Genomic DNA, 17,833 nt, shown 5'->3' with positions numbered 1-17,833 from the left:
TTCTGATCAGAACATGTTTCAGTGCCAGAAAAAGAGCTTGTGTTGTAGGAAATCAATAAGGCTGTGTATGATGTATGATATTCCTGTTTGGTATTCACCCCAAAGAAACCTACTGTAGTCGTGACTTTGTCTCATGCAAATCTTTGGTAAAAAGAGCTGTCAGATGTCTAGGTTCTTTTAGTATTAGTTAAAAATCAGTGATGTTGGTACATCAGCTGCTGAATATTGTAGCTCCTTTCACAACTTAAGTGTGAATTTTGACAGATATGTGAGCTGTTAGCTCAGTTGGCTGGACAGCTGGTATATGATCCACAGTGATGCCAATAGCGGGAGTTCAAATAATGCACTGACTAGGGTTATGATGAAAGACTCTATCTCAACCTCTCCCCTTACCTGAGGCATGGTGACCCTCAGGTTAAACCATCATCTGTCATTTCTCTGCAATGAGAGACCAGTGATACGATCTGATAGGGCTGCGCTGACTTTACCTAATAAGTGTGTGAGAGGTATTGTCACTGGAATGCAAGTAGAGCAACATTCGTGCCTTGCAAATACTGATTGCACATAAATCATCTGACGGAAGTGGCTGACACTCAGCCTAGTGTGTTACAGTCCTCTGCAGTTGCAAACATACGGGGTAACTCATACCCTTATGGGCATGAAGCATTGAGTGGCAATGGTACGTACTCTTTAGTGCACACAAGAATATGTACCCTTTTGCAGCATTGGATCTAAATCTGTTTTGATGCTCCTATGGGTATGTCGCCTTCGACCAAGCTGTGTTATATCTTCTAACTCAGATGACCTGCAGGAGAACATCTCAAAGAGCATTACTAAAATGTGGATCTAACTTTTGGTGGATTTTCAATATCTCCAGGGCTGGTTTGGGGGTTAGGTGCAGAAGTTGAGTAACACGCTTGGTTACAGAGAGTGAAATGTTGTCTGGGAGGTTTTTGAGTATGGTGCTTCAAAGTTCAGAAAGTGTCGGTGGGTGTACAGAACTTCCTGCCTGCCCATAACATTTGCCATTTTACCCAGGCTTGAACATGTATTGATCTGAGAAGAGCAGTATTGCACAGGGATATCTGCCATGTTCCTACGTGGAAGTCCCTTCTGTCCTTGTGCCGTCACTGAGCTTCAAACAGAGAATATTTTACTCAGGATCAACAATAATCCTGGTCTGTTATTTCTGTCATTCTGTAAAAACTTTCCTTTATCCAGTTGAAGCTCTAAGATTGGTTTGGAAAGTGTTAATGCTAGGCTGACTTTAGGATTGTGTGCCTGTGAAAAGTACCTCAAATGCTGAGCCTACTATCCTTTGTACCATCTCACTATTTGGTTTATTGGTCCATGTAACCTGATTTTAATGTGCAAAATCTCATTGTGGATCAGTTCAGGCAGAACCCAATTCAGAGGGGATTCAGGAGAATGGGATCCTATCCATACTTCCGAGAGAAAATTGCTTACAAGATCAGCTGATCATCCTCTCTGATGAAGGGTCTAGGCCTGAAACGTCAGCTTTTGTGCTCCTGAGATGCTGCTTGGCCTGCTGTGTTCATCCAGCTCCACACTTTGCTATCTTGGATTCTCCAGCATCTGCAGTTCACGTTATCTCTACATGATCAGCTGTCACGTGATCAAGCCTCAGGAGAACCTTCCTTCAGAATTGACACTCCTACCAGCAGAATGTGTGCATTATTTTGTCCTGATAGTTATTAACTTACCAACTTGGATACTCAGTGCTTTCATGATCATTTTAAAAAAGCCATAGGTGAAGTCATTGGATATTAGCTGGAAGATGTAATTGCCTCTATAACGAGATCTGTACAAAATTAACATGTGCAGCCAAACGACTTGATTTTTCTCTTGCCAGCCGCAAAGGTGCTGCCCATTTCAGCACTTTATATCAGCAAGCTGTTACTATGAGTATTCCAAAGAAGAAATTCTAGGCTAATTGTGTTCATTAATTTCTTATTTAGCCTTAGGGAAACGTTTCTTTTATTTAGTCCATTAGGTCCATTGACCATTCACTGAAGTGGAGATTGTTCTAATCAGGCTGACTAAGTACAGACTATCTCCTAGGTTTGTTCCTGTTCTGTTATTCGCACTGAAGTTATTTACATGAAATCATCATAAAAAAGAATTGCTGCTGCTTACTTTACCAGCTAATTTGCTTGGTTTTGAATTAATTCTTTGAAGAATGCGATGTGATTTAATGGAGAAGCTGGCTTCATCACCGATTAGTCAGCAACATCAATCAATATCCTGACACTTACCAACTATTTTGTAAACTTAAGTTGAAAGTTGGTGACACAACAAAAGACTGCTGTTAATTTATTAACCTTGACCGAATATTCAGATAACCAGTAAGGTAATTTGCCAAATCTGCTGTAATCAATTCTAGCTAGTGGGCTAAAGAAAAACTTAAAGAACTGCAGATGCTGGATCTTTCTGAAGAAGCCAAAACATTAGCGCTGCTTTCTGCTCACAGATGCTGCCAGACCTGCTGAGTTTCTTCAGCAAGTTCTGTTTTTGTTCTAGTTAACAGGCTTTATGAATCTATGCAGACAATAGAGTCTAAGTCTGGACCTGTGAGCACTCTAAGATTTAAGTTGAGTCAAACTGATTTAGTAAAGCAAGTGACAGCATAGATTTCCTGTAAATAAGACAAGTAACCACATTCCAGGCTATTCTTAGTAGATAAACTTTCAACTTCCTTATTGCTTATGTATTTTTTTTGTCTAGTTCATCTTTAATTTCTGATGCTGGTTACTGGGTAAATAAACCAGACATTCAGAGCTTAACATGATCTCAATCCTGTCTAATTTAAATAAAGGGTGGAATTTCACTGAGCCCGTGATGATGGGTTTGGAAGTCAGGGGTCGTAAGAGGAAAAATCCTTCAAGCACTGAATTGAAGTTGATTCATAAAACCTACTCACTGCTTGTCAAATTTCCCAGGGGTGAGGGGATAGTCGGGTTTTTTTTACTTCTTTCCATACACTCCACTGAGGATCAATGATTCATTGGTTAAAAGAGGCAAGAGCTCGGTGTTGGTTGAAACTAACAAGAATGGATTTTAGCTGATTTTTCAAAGTGGGGGAAGGCCTGGTTGGAGAATCAAAAGTTGGGACCTTTACAGGGTTTGTCGTGTGCGAGACTCATAATGAAGGTCTGTTTTGGAAGGGTGTCACAGGGAGGAATTTAGTCAGTGGTCTTTAGTAAGATCAAGCAGGTGACAAAAGCTCTGTTCCAGAGAGCAAGGCAATTCATTAGGATTTGTAGTGTTTGGAGTAGTTAGGCTGAGAGAAAATTGGATTTAATACCATGGCAGCATTCCCTCAGGCTCAGTGGGTGAAACACTCTGTGTGCGTGGCCACCAAGACTCCCTCGAAACAATCAGGCATGTTAGTGTTCTCTCAAATTTCACGTCCATATGTTCTGATATAGTCTTCAGAGATATTGGTTCTCTAGCACCTCTACAAACCTAAGCCTTTGATTGTATTCCCTGGGTTGCACATTCTTGAACATTAGTCTATCTTCTGCCTCCTATGCACAACCTTTTCCATGTTCCGTTGCAGAATTGTGCTTGCTGCTGTTCCTTGCCATGTGATTAAAACAATTTGTCTTACCCAATCTCCTCCACATTGGGAGAATCCAGCTCCCTGAGCAGATTGTTCATTTACGTTGACACAGTGGCTCCAGCTGACCCTTGTGTTGCCTGTACAGGTTGCAGGGGACCTAGGGAATACCCTGCCATAACAGCCCTTCACTATTGGGATTGCACACTGCAATCCCTGTAAAGTTCCCAGCCTTTGATTCTCTACAGAAATTGACTGCAGTCACACCAAATAAACCCTCCAGGCATGTACTAGCTTTTTAGAAAGCTGCCATGACCTGCACATCCTCAGTATATTGTGAGAATATAAGAAGTAGTAGCAGGAGTAGCAATGACCATATTCGATGGATTAACGTAAGTAAAATTACATGGTGGCAACGGTCTTTTTTTCCAACTCACATTAGGCCTTCAAAGAGTATAGCAACAGTGTCTTCGGTGGATATCCCATGTGACCCAGGATCCATCCATTAATTTACATAGAACATAGAACATTACAGCATAGTACAGGCCCTTCGGCCCTCGATGTTGTGCCGACCTGCCATACCAATCTGAAGCCCATCTAACCTACACTATTCCATGTACGTCATCGTGCTTGTCCAATGACGACTTAAATGTACCGAAAGTTGGCGAATCTACTACTGTTGCACGCAAAGCGTTCCATACCCTTACTACTCTCTGAGTAAAGAAACTACCTCTGACATGTGTCCTATATCTTTCACCCCTCAATTTAAAGCTACGCCCCCTCGTGCTCACCGTCACCATCCTGGGAAAAAGGCTCTCCCTATCCACCTTATCTAACCCTCTGATTATCTTATATGTCTCAATTAAGTCACCTCTCAACCTTCTTCTCTCTAACGAAACAGCCTTAAGTCCCTCAGCCTTTCCTCGTAAGACCTTCCCTCCATACCAGGCAACATCCTAGTAAATCTCCTCTGCACCCTTTCCAAAGCTTCCACATCCTTCTTATAATGCGGTGACCAGAACTGTACACAATACTCCAAGTGCAGCCGCACTAGAGTTTTGTACAGCTGCAGTATAACCCCTTGGTTCCGGAACTCGATCCCTCTATTAATAAAAGCTAAAACACTGTATGCCTTCTTAACAGCCCTGTCAACCTGGGTTGCAACTTTCAAGGATCTGTGTACATGGACACCGAGATCTCTCTGCTCATCTGCACCACCTAGAATCTTACCATTAGCCCAGTACTTTGCCTTCTGGTTACTTCTACCAAAGTACATCACCTCACACTTGTCTGCATTAAACTCCATTTGCCACCACTCAGCCCAGCTCTGCTGCTTATCTATGTCTCTCTGTAACCTACAACATCCTTCGTCACTATCCACAACTCCACTGGCCTTGGTGTCGTCTACAAATTTACTAACCCATCCTTCTATGCCCTCATTCAGGTCATTTATAAAAATGACGAAAAGCAATGGACCCAACACCGACCCTTGCGGTACACCACGAGTAACTGGTCTCCAGGATGAACATTTCCCATCAACTACCACCCTCTGTCTTCTTTCAGCAAGCCAATTTCCAATCCAAACTGCTATATCTCCCACAATCCCATTCCTCCACATTTTGAACAATAGCCTACTGTGTGGAACCTTATCAAAAGCCTTGCTGAAATCTATATACACCACATCAAAAGGTTTACTCTCATCTACTTGTTTGGTCACCTTCTCAAAGAACTCAATAAGGTTTGTGAGGCACGACCTTCCCTTCACAAAACCATGTTGATTATCCCTAATCAAATTATTTTTTTCTAGATGATTATTAATCCTATCCCTTATAACATTTTCCAACACTTTACCAACAACTAAAGTAAGGCTCGCTGGTCTATAATTACCAGGGTTGTCTCTACTCCCCTTCTTGAACAGGGGAATCACATTTGCTATCCTCCAGTCTTCTGGCATTATTCCTATAGACAATGATGAGTTAAAGATCAATGCCAAAGGCTCGGCAATCTCCTCCCAGGCTTCCCAAAGGATCCTCGGATAAATCCCATCCGGCCCAGGGGACTTATCTATTTTCACACTCTGTAGGATTTCTAATACCTCTTCCTTGTGAACCTCAATCCCCCCTAGTCTAGTAGCCTGTATCTCAGTATTCTCCTCAACAACATTGTCGTTTTCTAGAGTGAATACTGTTGAAAAATATTCATTTAGTGCTTCTGCTATCTCCTCTGACTCCACACACAACTTCCCACTACTATCCTTGATTGGTCCTAATCTTACTCTTGTCATTCTTTTATTCCTTATATACCTATAGAAAGCCTTAGGGTTTACCCTGATCCTATCCGCCAACAACGTCTCATGTCTCCTCCTGGCTCTTCTGAGCTCTCTCTTTAGGTATTTCCTGGCTACCTTGTAACCCTCAAGTGCCCTACCTGAGCCTTCACATCTCATCCTAACATAAGCTTTCTTCTTCCTCTTGACCAGAGATTCCACTTCCTTCGTAAACCACGGCTCCCGCGCTCTACAGCTTCCTCCCTGCCTGACAGGCACATACTTATTTAGGACACACAGGAGCTTTTCCTTGAATAGGCTCCACATTTCTAATGTGCCCATCCCCTGCAGTTTCCTTCCCCATCCTATGCTCCCTAAATCTTGCCTAATCTCATCGTAATTGCCTTTCCCCCAGCTATAACCCTTGCCCAGTGGTATACACCTATCCCTTTCCATCACTAAAGTAAACATAACAGAATTGTGATTGCTATCACCAAAGTGCTCACCTACTTCCAAATCTAACACCTGGCCGGGCTCATTACCCAGTACCAAATCTAATGTGGCTTCTCCCCTTGTTGGCCTGTCTACATGCTGTGTCAGAAAGCCCTTCTGCACACACTGGACAAAAACTGACCCACCTATAGTACTCGAACTATAGTGCTCCCAGTCAATATTTAGAAAGTTGATGTCCCCCATAACAATTACCCCGTCTCTCTCACTCCTATCGAGAATCATCTTTGCTATCCTTTCCTCTACATCTCTGGAACTATTTGGAGGCCTATAGAAAACTCCCAACAGGGTGACCTCTCCTTTCCTGTTTCTAACCTCAGCCCATACTACCTCAGTTGTCGAGTCCCCAAACATCCTTTCTGCAACTGCAATTTAGTTGGAAAGACTAGAGAGTTGAGAGTTAAAGAGGAGGTAGGTAGATTTTTGAAATATCAGAGAGTTGACAGCTATGCTTAAGTTGCATGAAAGAGGAACTGAAGCCAAATAGATCAGTCATGATTTTGTTAAATGGCAAGGCAGGCTTTAGGTGCCAAATGTCTTTGCAAAAGATGTGAGCTCACTGACAGAAATGACCTGTTGTCTTATGCTGGTTGGACAGTGCCACTTTAAATGTCAGTCATTGTGGAGGCCAACAATAAATGCCTTTTCACTCTTCTCAATGCAACAAGGACCTGTCTCAATATGGTCTTTCCATATAAGGTGTCTGTGTGGCACCAGTTATACATTAAACCTTGGACATTACCTCTGTGTAGGTTAGTCACCTCAATTCACCTCTCAAAAGAGATGCAATTCAGCCACATTGCCATGATGCATGCTACTCACCTTGTCAGACCTGACAGGTTATTTGTATGGCTTCCGATACATATTTTTGCAACTGCTGATAACTTTAGGCATCTCCGGCCATGTCTTCTTCTTCAGGCTTGCTGGCTTCTTCCTACCATTCCTTCTACCCTGAAGGATCACCTCCTTGGAGACGTCACTGAAAGAAGAATTCACCCTTCCTCTTGCTTCAGCCATTTACTGGTTCCCATCTGCTGCACCCCTTTCTATGCCATCCATGTGTGCAGCCTATATAGCTGCTGGCATCCTGTTAGCTACCCTTCCTTGGCCAAGGTCAACACTAGATGAGTCCTATTTGGCCGATTATTTGAAGATCACGCTGGAAGTCCTGTCACTTGCCCAAATAACCTGAAAATGTTTCCCTGAGTTGGATCATCAACTCATTTGAGCCACTGCAAAATAATATGAGGAAATGTTGGCCTTCAATTTCCCTAAGAAGACTATTTTGGAAAGGGTGTAGGATATGTAGCAACAAGTTGTTACCTTGCTCAGACCTTAGTTCCAAAGTAATGTGAAATTTGTTCCCTTGTCAAAGACAGTCATAAATCTACATCAACTTGAAGAAATTTTTGAATAAATGTTATTTTCTCTTTGTGATAAAGGAACATGAAACTTTGCTGGCAGGATGGCAGAACAAAAACACAGAGAGTGTAATTGAGCTACACAACAAAACTCCAGTATGGAACGATGACACTCAATCCTACGTCCTTAATTTCCACGGCCGAGTTACACAGGCTTCTGTGAAGAATTTCCAAATTATTCATGACAATGACCGTAAGTAGTAAACTCATAGCTGGACATAAAGTTCTAGAAACAATTAAAATGAATGACAACTTATATGACTGTGATACCAGGTAGCACATGGGGATCTATACTCCAGCGCGATGAATTAAAACTTTATTTTTAACGGTAATCTCAAGAAACAATTTTCTTATTATGTTGACCATTTTGATTCCGCAAAACATGTTATTCTCAATTTTCTGGGCAACTCTAAAATTTCTTTAACTCCACAGGCTGCTTCTTCAAGTTGAGGGTCGATCATATGGCATGATTTTTCAAAATATGCATTGAACCCAAGAATGACAAAACATACAGAATTAAATAGCTTTTATGTTGTTACTGCATATCAACTAAATTAAGATTCATTTGAATACAGTTCTAGCATAAATTTTCAATTTCATAATTTGGAATAAACAATTCTATTAGTAATATATTTGGAAAAAGTAACTGCTGCTTTCAACACACTGTTGCCAAAAGTTTGGTGAGAGTCCATGGAATGAAATAGGCTAGGTCCTGGCCTTACAGTGACATTTCTAGCCTGCTTTTGACGTAGGAGAGTTTGACGGGTTGTGCCTGGAGGAGGACTGAGAACCTTCATGGGGCTAAAATGACACCAAGCTTACCAAAGTGTTCTTACAGGTCCCTGGGCACCCCCCACCCCAGCCCTGCACTCTTTGATCATATTTTATACCCTTTGGGGTATGAGGGTGTGCAGGTATCCTTCATTACAGCACCAAAGTGTCAGGCTAAGATGTGTACTCCAGTCCTTGAAAGGGACTTGAACTTATAATCTTCTTGTGCTGAGGTTTGTATCTCATGAACAAAAACAAAGTTGCTGGAAAAGCTCAGCAGGTCTGGCAGCATCTGTGGAGGAGAAAACAGAGTTAATGTTTTGGGTCCAGTGACTCTTCCTCAGAACTGTATCTCATGAGCCAAGGTTCTCACATTGGCAAACATTTAGAATAAAGCACTAATGCTGCTAAATACTTTAATAGAACACATTTTAAGAAATTAACCAGCCTGTCACTTCACAGCCCAATTATTAAACTATGTCAGAGGTCATTTTGAATGCATTTCCACTTGTTTTTAGTTGTAATGTCCATTGTCAACATTTCTCATTTCATTCAACAGGATGTATCTTTAATTAATTGAAGCTCCTAGTGCTATTAACAGCCCTATAATTCAGCTACCAGAAACAAGTTTTTTTGAACTCACTCATGGGACATGGGCATCCCTGGCTTGGCCAGAATTTACTGCCCATCCCTAATGGCTCATTGTCCAGTTAAGAGTGAATCACATTACTGTGGGTCTGTAGTCACATGCAGGCCAGACCAGGTAAGCATGGCATATTTTCTTCCCTGAAGGGCATTAGTCAACCAGGTAGGTGTTTCCAGCGATCAACAACGATCATCATTAAACCTTTAATTCCAGATTTTTTTTATATAGAATTCAAATTCAATAATTTGCTGTGGTGGGATTTTAACCCAGGTGTTCATATCATGACCTGAGTTGCTGGATTAATAGTCTAGTGATGATTCCGCCAGGCCATTCCCTTCCCACATGTGCCCACATGTTGCACCACACAATAGATATTAATTACTTACTTCTATCAGAAAGAGACCAACAGATGTATTTTTTCTGATCATTCCTCTATGATTCAGAAATCATCAGTGAAAATGGAAAATTAATTCTCTAGCATATAACATCACTAACATTGTTGCTAATATTAGGCAATGGAGCAAAATAAATGGCTGCCAATGGGTATACAGTGTCATTGGTGAAAAATCAGAACTAATTCATATTTCATTGCGGTAATATTGCAACAACCAGTTTGTTAACCATGTGGAGTGGGCAAGGGAAGGAATTTTACAGCTCCACAATGGGTATTAAGCAAGCTGGGGCTCTGGGTTCATTACACTGGCTGTTGAAAGAGTGTGAACAGGAAAGGACTGTGACCAAATCGTATGAAGATTTGTATGGAGCCAAGAGCAGCCTCTCAGCAGAGTCTTTTAGAACAATTGTTTTGGCTGGTTAATGCTGAGTTTCACAGAACAGAGCATACACTCTAACAGCTGGCTGTCTTATGTTTGTGATTATCTGCCACTCTATTTACGTTGAAAAGTGGGGCAATCAATGAAAGTTGGCCCCTGTATATTTATAATTTTCATCACTGCATCAATCAGAGAAACTCTTTAAAATGCACTTACAGCATATATCAGGACAATTGCTTCATCCAAGTCACGAGGGTATTGGTTCCAGCACATGTTACAATTGCTTTGTTGTTCAGATCTCATGCTGCTTCAGTAGTGGAAAAAGATGGATAGAGCTCTATTCTGCAAATCGGTGGAGGAGAGGGTTTGAGAGCCATTGCCAGATAAAGATGTTGTTAATGCACGAATAACTTTCTCGTGTACAAAATCCATTTCCATTCTATTTTCTTATTCGGAATTCATGTTTCACATGTTTTCATGCTTAACGTAATCCAATAGGAACAGATTATTTCCAACTATTTTCAAGTTGTACTTCTTTACACACTCTGCAGAGCCGCACTACATTAAATAATCAGCGTGCTTTCCAGATATTATTCAGTATTCTTTTGTGATGATCAGAACTGATCAAGGTAAACACTATCCATCTCCAGATGGAACAGAATTTAATCTAAATTAAAACACATCAACCAGAGGGAGCAGTATAGATTTTGACAACTACCAAGTGATTTGGGTTTGTAAGCGGTTGAAGATTTCTTAAACTGCGAAGGCTTTTTCTGCATGGTACAGATTGCCATTTCAGCTCTGTGATTACATTACAGTCTTGTAACTTTGCCAGCAATCCATCATTTCCTGTAAGCTTGCTCTCAGCTGAGTTATACAATGGTGGGTAGAGGGCAGCAGAACAGATGTGAAGTAATGGTGGAATTTCATTCTGTAAATTAAATGAAATTTTATGTAAAACAATCAACTGTTTGTTTGTATTTTTTATAGCGGATTATATAGTGATGCAGTTTGGCCGTGTGGCTGAAGACGTCTTTACCATGGACTACAACTACCCAATGTGTGCATTGCAAGCATTTGCGATTGCTCTCTCAAGCTTCGATAGTAAATTAGCTTGTGAATAATGGGAACAATGGAAGTGTCATACTGAAGGAGCAACATGTGTTTGAAGGACAAGCTTGCTTTTCTGGCTTTGATATATTGGTTGCAGATCATAAGACATAATTCATCCTCAGTATCGCACATTTTGTTGTAAGTTTACAGAATGATTAAAATCGCATCAGGGTTCTAAATCCAGTGTAGGACCCATTTGAACCATTTTAATGAGGCTCGTGCCTGTTTTGTTTTTTTTAACACAGGCATAGTTCTTTGCATGGTCCGTAAGGCATCACTGTCGCGTTAATTTTGTGTGGACTTTTGGAACAAAATGTTGTCCTAAAATGAAAATAAAGGAAAAAAAGAACTTCTGTTCTGAAAATGGCAGCTATAGAGTCCCATGGGTATTGAATTAGAACATGCGAGAGGTTTTTTTTCACATTAACCTTTAAAGTACTAACCTTTGTGTCATTTCTTGTACATAATCAGATTGTTCTTTTCAGTTTGGTCAGAAGGTACTTTCAACAGATGTCATTGCGCTTGTTCTGCAGGTACCTTATGCAGCATGGTGATAATTAAACTAATGTTGCTGATATTTGACCATACAATGCAACTTGTAAGAGAAATGTATTGTTTCAGGTGATACAGTGTGTTTGATCATTAGGCTACAGTTTATAAAACAAATAGTTAATATTATTACAGTGATTATTCATTCATTCTCTTTGTCTTACTTTTACATGGGATATTGTCCAAATATTGACACCATCGAGAATGAGAAGATGCCCTCCTTATGTTGGGATTGAGTCGTATTACTGAGGCAATGTAGGCAGAGTTTGCATAGAAATGCATTTCCTTGTATGCACCTGAATGCCTGTTAATGCCACTGTGGGTAGGATTTGAGTTCTTCTGTCTCAGTTGCACTGTTGGAAAGAAATATGGGTTGCAAACCCACAAATGTGGTAGGAATCATAGGAACATTTTGAAATAGGAGGCTAAATATGTGGCTACTTCTGGGACCCCTGGCCAATTAAGGATAGCAAGCAGGTTCTTGATTGTGGAGGCCATCCAGCAATGGTAGAGCAGCAACAATAGTGGGAACTGTTGATGCATGTATGTGCATGGGAGTTGGGAACGTTGGGGGAGGATTTGAAATGCTACCTTGTGAAGAGTTTACATTATTTAATAACACGTAATGGTGATATCTGCCAAACTGTCATTGTGGAGGGCAGGCATGGACACAGTGGGTAAGGATTAAATTGCACGAACCATCAATAGTCTCAGGTCTGCCTTCAGGAGACCATCTCCATTCGCCAGCCTGGATTCTCATCTGTGACCTCATTAATTGGCATAATTGCCGACTTACAAGTGGCAGGTAGTCTCCTTCCAAATGACTTGGAGGCATAACTTTTGCCGGCGCACTGGTAGTGGACCTTGCAAGCACCCAGGAGTTTAGTCCCGTCTCCACAACTTCGAGAAAGTGTACTTCTGAGCATTAAACTTAGAAGTGTCCTATTTCCTACCATGGAACCCACATGGGCTAATGAACACAATAAAAGTAAGCGTCAATAAAGTATAAGATAACAGAAAAAGGAAAGAATGTTGAATAGAATAATATTTAATTTTTTAAAAAATTGTTCTAGATTAGGAAGAATTGCAAAGTAAGATCTCATTTATAAATCATGCTTTATAAAGGACCAATGGTTCAATCAGATAAAGGTAAAAGTGGGTGGATAAAGACTGGTGATATTTTCCACAAGTTCTCATTTGTATACAGGTAAATATGAAGCTGAAGTCTTGTGTAAGAGAGAAATGGATGTTAATACATGTTTTTGGTTAGTGATTAAAATGTAGAATTTGCAACCACAGGAACAATTATAGAGAGCTCTGTAGAGGCATTGAAGTGGAACTAGGTAATTATATCATGTGGAAAAGGACAGGAGGTTAAGCTGATAGGGTTAGATGAAGGTGGGTGGGACAAGTTTCATGCTGATCAAAAATACTGGCATGGATCATTTGCGCCAGATGACCTGTTCCTGTGTTGCGCATTCTATAACATTCTATGTTTTATTAGCTCTGGCTCCATGAATACCATTACCTTTCACTGTACGCTTATAGAAGTTTATTTTCCTCAAGTAGGAGTCAAAACTCTTAAGGATCATCATAACGCCTGGGAATCACCTGAGCTCCACTTATCATCTGTTCCCATGTTATTAATAAATGAGTTCTGTTTGCAAATAATTCTAAACTATTGTACCGAGGTCAAAGATTAGATTTTCTCTGAAGGGTTTGCACATCTGTGGAGGGACCAGAACAAATCTGTGTGAAGGAGATATTTTCATCAAAATAGAATTCAGTAGATATTGTTCATATAAGCTTTTGGAACGTCTGCACTTGTCTATCACCTTTTGAATTGAACATTGATGTGTATGATTTGTTGTTTTTGAGAGAAGGACAGAATGTCCTCGCATGTAAACAGGTCCTTATGGGTGGACAGAAATCCATTATTATATGAATTACTGTTCCCTTAAAAGCATCCAGATATTTTTACATTGAGCTTGGAAATGAGACCATTAGCATAACAAGGAAGAAAGATTTGCATTCATATTGCACTACAAATAACTGTAGGATATTCCAAAGTGCTTTGCTGCCAATAGAATACTTTTGAAGTGAAATCATTATTGGTAATGTAGGAGTTGCAGCAGTCAATTTCTGCACGGTAAGCTACACAAAGCAATTTGATAATGAACAAATAATCAATTTTGAGATGCCACATGAGGGATAACTATTAACCAGAACAACTGGGATATCACCTCTGCTCATCTTCAAAATAGTACCATAGGGGACCATGCACATCCACCTAATGGGACAGATGGGGTCCTGGTTTTAACACCTTCACTGAAAGATGGCAGCTTCAATAATGCAGCACTGAACTGAAGTGTCAGACCTGAATATTGTGTTCATATCCTGGAGTGGGATTGGAACTCAAAAACTTTGGACCCAGAGGTGAGAGATCTACCGGATGAGCCATACCTTGCATGTCATGAAGCTGCAATCATGATAATAAATTGGCTTTGGCTTTATCTGAGAGTCACAGGCCTAAAAGAATATTTCAAAAGTTAGGAAACTAAATGTGAAACTATGGCTATGCAATTTTATTGTGCAAAGCTGACGTGTTCATAACAAATTTCTTTATATGTAGCATTAAATCATGAAATTACAACTGCACCTAACAAAACAATGAATAAAACCAACTGATGCAATCATTTTGAATAATGCATCTGCATATTTTCTTGGCTAAAATCTTGTGACCATGAATAAGTAAAAGGTTTAAATTAACCAGTAAAATGAACACCCTGGAGGTCATGACATTCTATCTATAAGTAAATATATATGTCACCACATACAACTGGGTGAAACAAAGCAGATCTCATTTGAGTAAACCAGTGTTAGAATCAATATCATTGCAAGAAAGTAACACAGCTGGATGACGTGAGTATGGTTATTTATGTTATCTGATTTTTCTGGCATCACATATCAACAGAAGGAAGCAGGAGTATGTTGTACTGTCCCTCATGCCTACTCCACCACTGAATAAGATCATGGCTGATCTTCATTCTCAACTACATTTCCCAATATCTCTTCTCCTAAAATCCAAATTCTATTGATCTCGAGTATGCTTAGCAACTAAGTAACCACAGCTTTCTGGGGTACAGAATTTTAAAGATTTGCTACCTATTGAGTGAAGAATTTTTTTGTCATCTCTAACCACTTCTGAAACAATGCTCCTAACTCTGGGCTTTAGAGACAGGGGAAGAGCCTCGGCATGTATTCTGTTAAAGGCTGTCAGACTCTTGCAGGTTTTACTCAGATTATCTATTATTCTTCTAAACTCCTGTCTCATTGTGCTCAATCTATCCTCATAGGACAAACTTCTCAGACAGAAATAAGCCTAAGGAACTTTTGTTGTAGCTTCTCTGAAGCACATGTACCCTTCCCAGGAACAGCAACCAAACCTATACATGAAACTACAGGTGTAGTCTTACTTTCTCTCGACCATTGATTTCACACTATTTCTGATTTGTTTGGACATTCCACTATGAAAGCAGAGACAATAGGTGGAATCTTCTACTTTCATTAATAGTGAGTTAGGGAGGGGCGGGGAGGGGTAGAGATTAGTTAGGATGGTGTTGCATCTAAACACTCTTGCTTTCACACCTCAGGCAGAATTAACTTCTGAGCAGGAAGTCCTATATTCGATCTGCCCAGGCTGCAGCTGATTTAGACCATAATTATTGAATTAAGGACTACTTCAAAGTCTTGTCTCACCAATTCTGGGATGAAGCCAGCTACAGACAAGCCTGTTGGCATATGATATGCGGCCAAAACCATGTGGCTAGCTTGTTACTTCTGGATAGGGTGATGCCTTGATCAAAGGAATTCAGTGACTGATCAAGGGATTGGACTTTGGAAAGGGGGAGGCCAGATGACAGCTATCCCCTGTCTTTTACTGTTGACACTCTTGCACCCTTCTGCCTGGGACCTCACCCACAGAATTGTCTTCACCTCCCTCACTCCTCCTCTACCAACATTACTTAAATGTGGCCTTGGTCAATGTGAAACTCTGGGACTCTGGTCCCTGTCCTCTGGCCCATTCAGTGGCATTTCTGAGCACAAGGCTTTCACCGGAATAGTCTTGTTGGCAGGCAATGACTGATTGGTTTGTAACTCTGCAGGTCTTCTTGAAAAGAGGCAGTGCAGTTCTCTTGCAATCTGTCCAGCTAGCAGCCAAAACCCCCACTGCCTTATCAACATATTAGGATCATTCTTGCCCAACAGGTTGCTCACTATGAGATTACTAATTAACTTGCCTGATCACAGAAGGTAAGATAGCAAGTAGCCTGTTCCTTTGTTGCTTCCACTATGTATTGTTCTCAAACACTATCTCAAATGCATTCCATAACGTCATCCTCCAAATTACTTTTGTCAATTTAAGATGTCTAGCCTATATAAAGATTAAGGTCTCCCAAGATTGTCCTAAATCATTTGATGCCAGTTCCTCACAATTCTTGATCAACAATTTGTACAACAATATTGATAATGTTCAAAAGCTTACAAACTATTCCCACCTCTACTGTCTGTCAATGGTTACTTCTCATCACCATCATTCTGATGCTACTCCTTGACATTCTGAGCATTGCTTTGGAGTATTCTTGTGTTTTTTTTATTATTATTGGGCTATCATCACCACATTTTCTATTTTGTCTTTCTGTAATGCCATGTACTCGGGAATATTTAGCTCCCAAACTTGGTTACCATGCAACCGTCTTTGTAATGGTTATTAGATCAATGTCACTTGTACTGTTGCTTTGGATCAATTATCTGAATTAATTTATTGGCAAAGTATAGAAGATTAAATTAATTTTTAAAACTCTCCATTTCTGCTTCTTTTCCCTTTGTCCCATTTAAGGCTGAAAGAACACACGTGAAATCACAGGTTTAATTTTTGACAAATATTTAACAAGATTTAATGGAGGCTGTTTCTCATTACTTTTGAGATAATGGGAACTGCAGATGCTGGAGAATCCGAGATAACAAAGTGTGGAGCTGGATGAACGTAGCAGGCCAAGCAGCATCTTGGGAGCACAAAAGCTGATGTTTCGGGCCTAGACCATCAGATGATGGGTCTAGGCCCGAAACATCATCTTTTGTGTTCCTAAGATGCTTCTTGGCCTGCTACGTTCATCCAGCTCCACACTTTGTTATCTCATTACTTCAGCATGTGTTGTGTGCCATTTGTGTCGTACCTCCAGACCAGATGACTCCCTATAAACTACAATGTTCTCTGCTGTACCATATCCAAGTGACATATAATACTTAATTCTCAATTCACCTTTATGACACCCTCCACTTCTTAGAGTGTTTTATTCCACAAACTATTCTCCAAAGTACAGACTGGAAATCAGAACTACCATGGAGATTCTACCTCACTTCTGTAGTTATGTATATTCATTCTGTACATTCTTAAATAGATGCAGATCAACACACAACATTGTTTAAATAGAAAGTGGTATAGGACTGCAGGCTGTGAAGCTTAGTATAATGAAAAGATTGCTTGTTCTAGTGGGAATTGGGGCACATATCAGGTGTGGCCGAGTAGGACCTTACCCTGAAATAGGAACATGTAGACACAATCATTCACAGAACAGATGAAAATTATCCTCCATTTATGGCAGAAATGGCTGTAATCCTTTAGCAGTGCCTGGAAGTGCAGACATGGAAAGATTTAATGAAATGGGTAACATTTTCACTGAACACAGTGGAGTGGAAAGGATACTTGATAAAAAGATGTCTGCCCTGAAAAAAAATCTGCTATGCTGAATTGAGAAAACTGAAAGGTGAAACAAGCACTTGCAACACAGCATGCAAGCAACTATGCGCTCCAAATATTCAATATCTTTCATCTGAAATATGCAACCTACAGAATGTTACTAAAGACAAGAAAGTACAGGCACAAAAGAGCAGGGAAATATAAGTTTAGAATGCAGGATAAAGCTCCTTAAGAAAGAATTAAAGAACAAGTACATATGCTAACCTGTATGACTTACAAGAATTCTAACGTGGATTCATACCATGAAAGCTTGTAAATAAGGACCTTAATTTAGGTCAAGCTAATGTTTATTAAGTTATATTATTTGTAATTCTTTAATCTTGCCAATACATTAACCTGTTCTTAATCACACATAGTAATTGCAGCACAGAAACTTGTCATTT

General features: G+C 40.2%; 1 protein-coding gene across 10 annotated transcripts in view; it reads left to right on the top strand.

The window, feature by feature from the left end:
* The window catches only part of tub (TUB bipartite transcription factor), a 358,157-nt gene extending 341,664 nt beyond the window's left edge, over nucleotides 1–16,493 (top strand). For all 10 annotated transcript variants that reach the window (XM_048546123.2, XM_048546124.2, XM_048546125.2 and 7 more), the window contains 2 exons: nucleotides 7,799–7,970; nucleotides 10,958–16,493. In XM_048546123.2, the coding sequence (XP_048402080.1) occupies nucleotides 7,799–7,970; nucleotides 10,958–11,091 (306 nt within the window). In that variant the 3' untranslated portion in view covers nucleotides 11,092–16,493. The remainder of the gene's footprint in view (nucleotides 1–7,798; nucleotides 7,971–10,957) is intronic.
* Nucleotides 16,494–17,833: the final 1,340 nt, after the last annotated feature.

Source organism: Stegostoma tigrinum, chromosome 17 (assembly GCF_030684315.1).
Source record: "Stegostoma tigrinum isolate sSteTig4 chromosome 17, sSteTig4.hap1, whole genome shotgun sequence".
In the NCBI taxonomy this organism is placed as follows: Eukaryota; Metazoa; Chordata; class Chondrichthyes; order Orectolobiformes; family Stegostomatidae; genus Stegostoma; species Stegostoma tigrinum.
The sequence above is the reverse complement of the archived record's forward strand: the minus strand, read 5'-3'. Positions and strand labels throughout refer to the sequence as shown.